The sequence below is a fragment of the Sinocyclocheilus anshuiensis genome, unplaced genomic scaffold (genome assembly GCF_001515605.1).
Source record: "Sinocyclocheilus anshuiensis isolate Anshui unplaced genomic scaffold, SAMN03320099.WGS_v1.1 scaffold2739, whole genome shotgun sequence".
Taxonomy (NCBI): domain Eukaryota; kingdom Metazoa; phylum Chordata; class Actinopteri; order Cypriniformes; family Cyprinidae; genus Sinocyclocheilus; species Sinocyclocheilus anshuiensis.
The window spans coordinates 79,148-80,697 of record NW_015542334.1 but is presented as its reverse complement, the minus strand read 5'-3'; the positions used below and the strand labels follow the sequence as shown (position 1 = coordinate 80,697).

General features: G+C 43.7%; 1 protein-coding gene across 1 annotated transcript in view; it reads left to right on the top strand.

Annotated features, from left to right (window-relative positions):
* The first annotated feature begins 649 nt into the window (after nucleotides 1–649).
* The window catches only part of LOC107691074 (thioredoxin reductase 1, cytoplasmic-like), a 25,722-nt gene continuing 24,821 nt past the window's right edge, over nucleotides 650–1,550 (top strand). The window contains exon 1 of the mRNA XM_016489555.1: nucleotides 650–986. Within this exon, the coding sequence (XP_016345041.1) occupies nucleotides 870–986 (117 nt within the window). The 5' untranslated portion in view covers nucleotides 650–869. The remainder of the gene's footprint in view (nucleotides 987–1,550) is intronic.

Sequence of the window (1,550 nt, the reverse complement as noted above, 5' to 3'; positions counted from 1 at the left end):
GTCACTACATAATTCCCATACCTCCATTAATGCAATTAATATATTGCAATTTATTTATTTATTTTTGAAAATAGGTGTTTCCTGACATTTGACTGCTCGTGTAAATGCAAAAATACTTATGTTTAAAAACAAATCATGTTCACGTAAACATTTAGTAGAGAAGAAATATGAAATGTGGAGATTCTACACTAGAGCTACAGCGTAAATATATGAACTTAATAACAATTACACAAACTACTACAAAGCTAAACAATGTGTATATTGAATTTGTTTTAGTCTTAACTGATTAACTAGTACATTTTCTGCGAATCTACTGTAAATTAGTTGCGCATTGGTCGGTTTCAGCCACCAGATGGCGCAAGTGTCCATGTCAAACCCACTGAGGCGTCTACAAATACTGCCTGATGGGTTTTCCACGGTTGCCTTACATTGTTATAAACAGTAATAATAAGTGTAAATCATAATATCAATTATAAATGTATTTATTCAGAGTTCGAGGTCTACTGACATTCACGGTACCGTAGAATCAGTTTTCTTTAAAGGGCTTGAGTTTATTTTTCGAGTTTATTTTACATTATAAGTAACTATGTTAGACAACACGTGGGTCTTAGTAAGCGAAGCCGGGCTGATTTTCAGTCAGGCGCGCGCGGGTCAGGCTCGTGGGGTCTTATGTAAGAGGCGAGCTCCAGCGGCGGAGCGTCATTCGGCGGCGGTCTCGAGATGACTGGAGAGGGTTTAGTCTCATTTAACATGATATTTAATGTCACATCATGAGTTAATGTTGAGATAAAGTTTGATTTTAATCGTAATCATCGACTCAGGAAGCGGAAGAGCGCGGAATATCGACCCGTGATCTGTTATTGATCGTCATGCCGCCCATCGAGAATGACGCGGGACGCGAGCAGATCCGATCGAAGATCGAAGAGCTGATCGATTCTCATCAAGTGCTGGTGTTCAGCAAGAGCTTCTGTCCCTACTGCGTCAAGGTGAGCGCGGACAGAAGAAACACGAGAAGTGTGAGTGTGTGAGTGAGTGAGTGAGTGTGTGAGTGAGTGTGTGATTGTGTGATTGTGTGAGTGAGTGAGTGAGTGAGTGTGAGTGAGTGTGTGATTGTGTGATTGTGTGAGTGAGTGAGTGAGTGAGTGAGTGAGTGAGTGAGTGAGTGAGTGAGTGAGTGAGTGAGTGAGTGAGTGTGTGTCTGTGTGAGTGTGTGAGTGAGTGTGTGTGAGTGTGTGAGTGTGTGAGTGTGAGTGTGAGTGCGTGTGTGAGTGTGCGTGAGTGAGTGAGTGAGTGAGTGAGTGTGTGTCTGTGTGAGTGTGTGAGTGAGTGTGTGTGAGTGTGTGAGTGTGTGAGTGTGAGTGTGAGTGCGTGTGTGAGTGTGCGTGAGTGAGTGAGTGAGTGAGTGAGTGTGTGTCTGTGTGAGTGTGTGAGTGAGTGTGTGTGAGTGTGTGAGTGTGAGTGAGTGTGTGAGTGTGAGTGTGAGTGCGTGTGTGAGTGTGCGTGAGTGAGTGAGTGAGTGTGAGTGAGTGAGTGAGTGTGCGTGAGTGCGT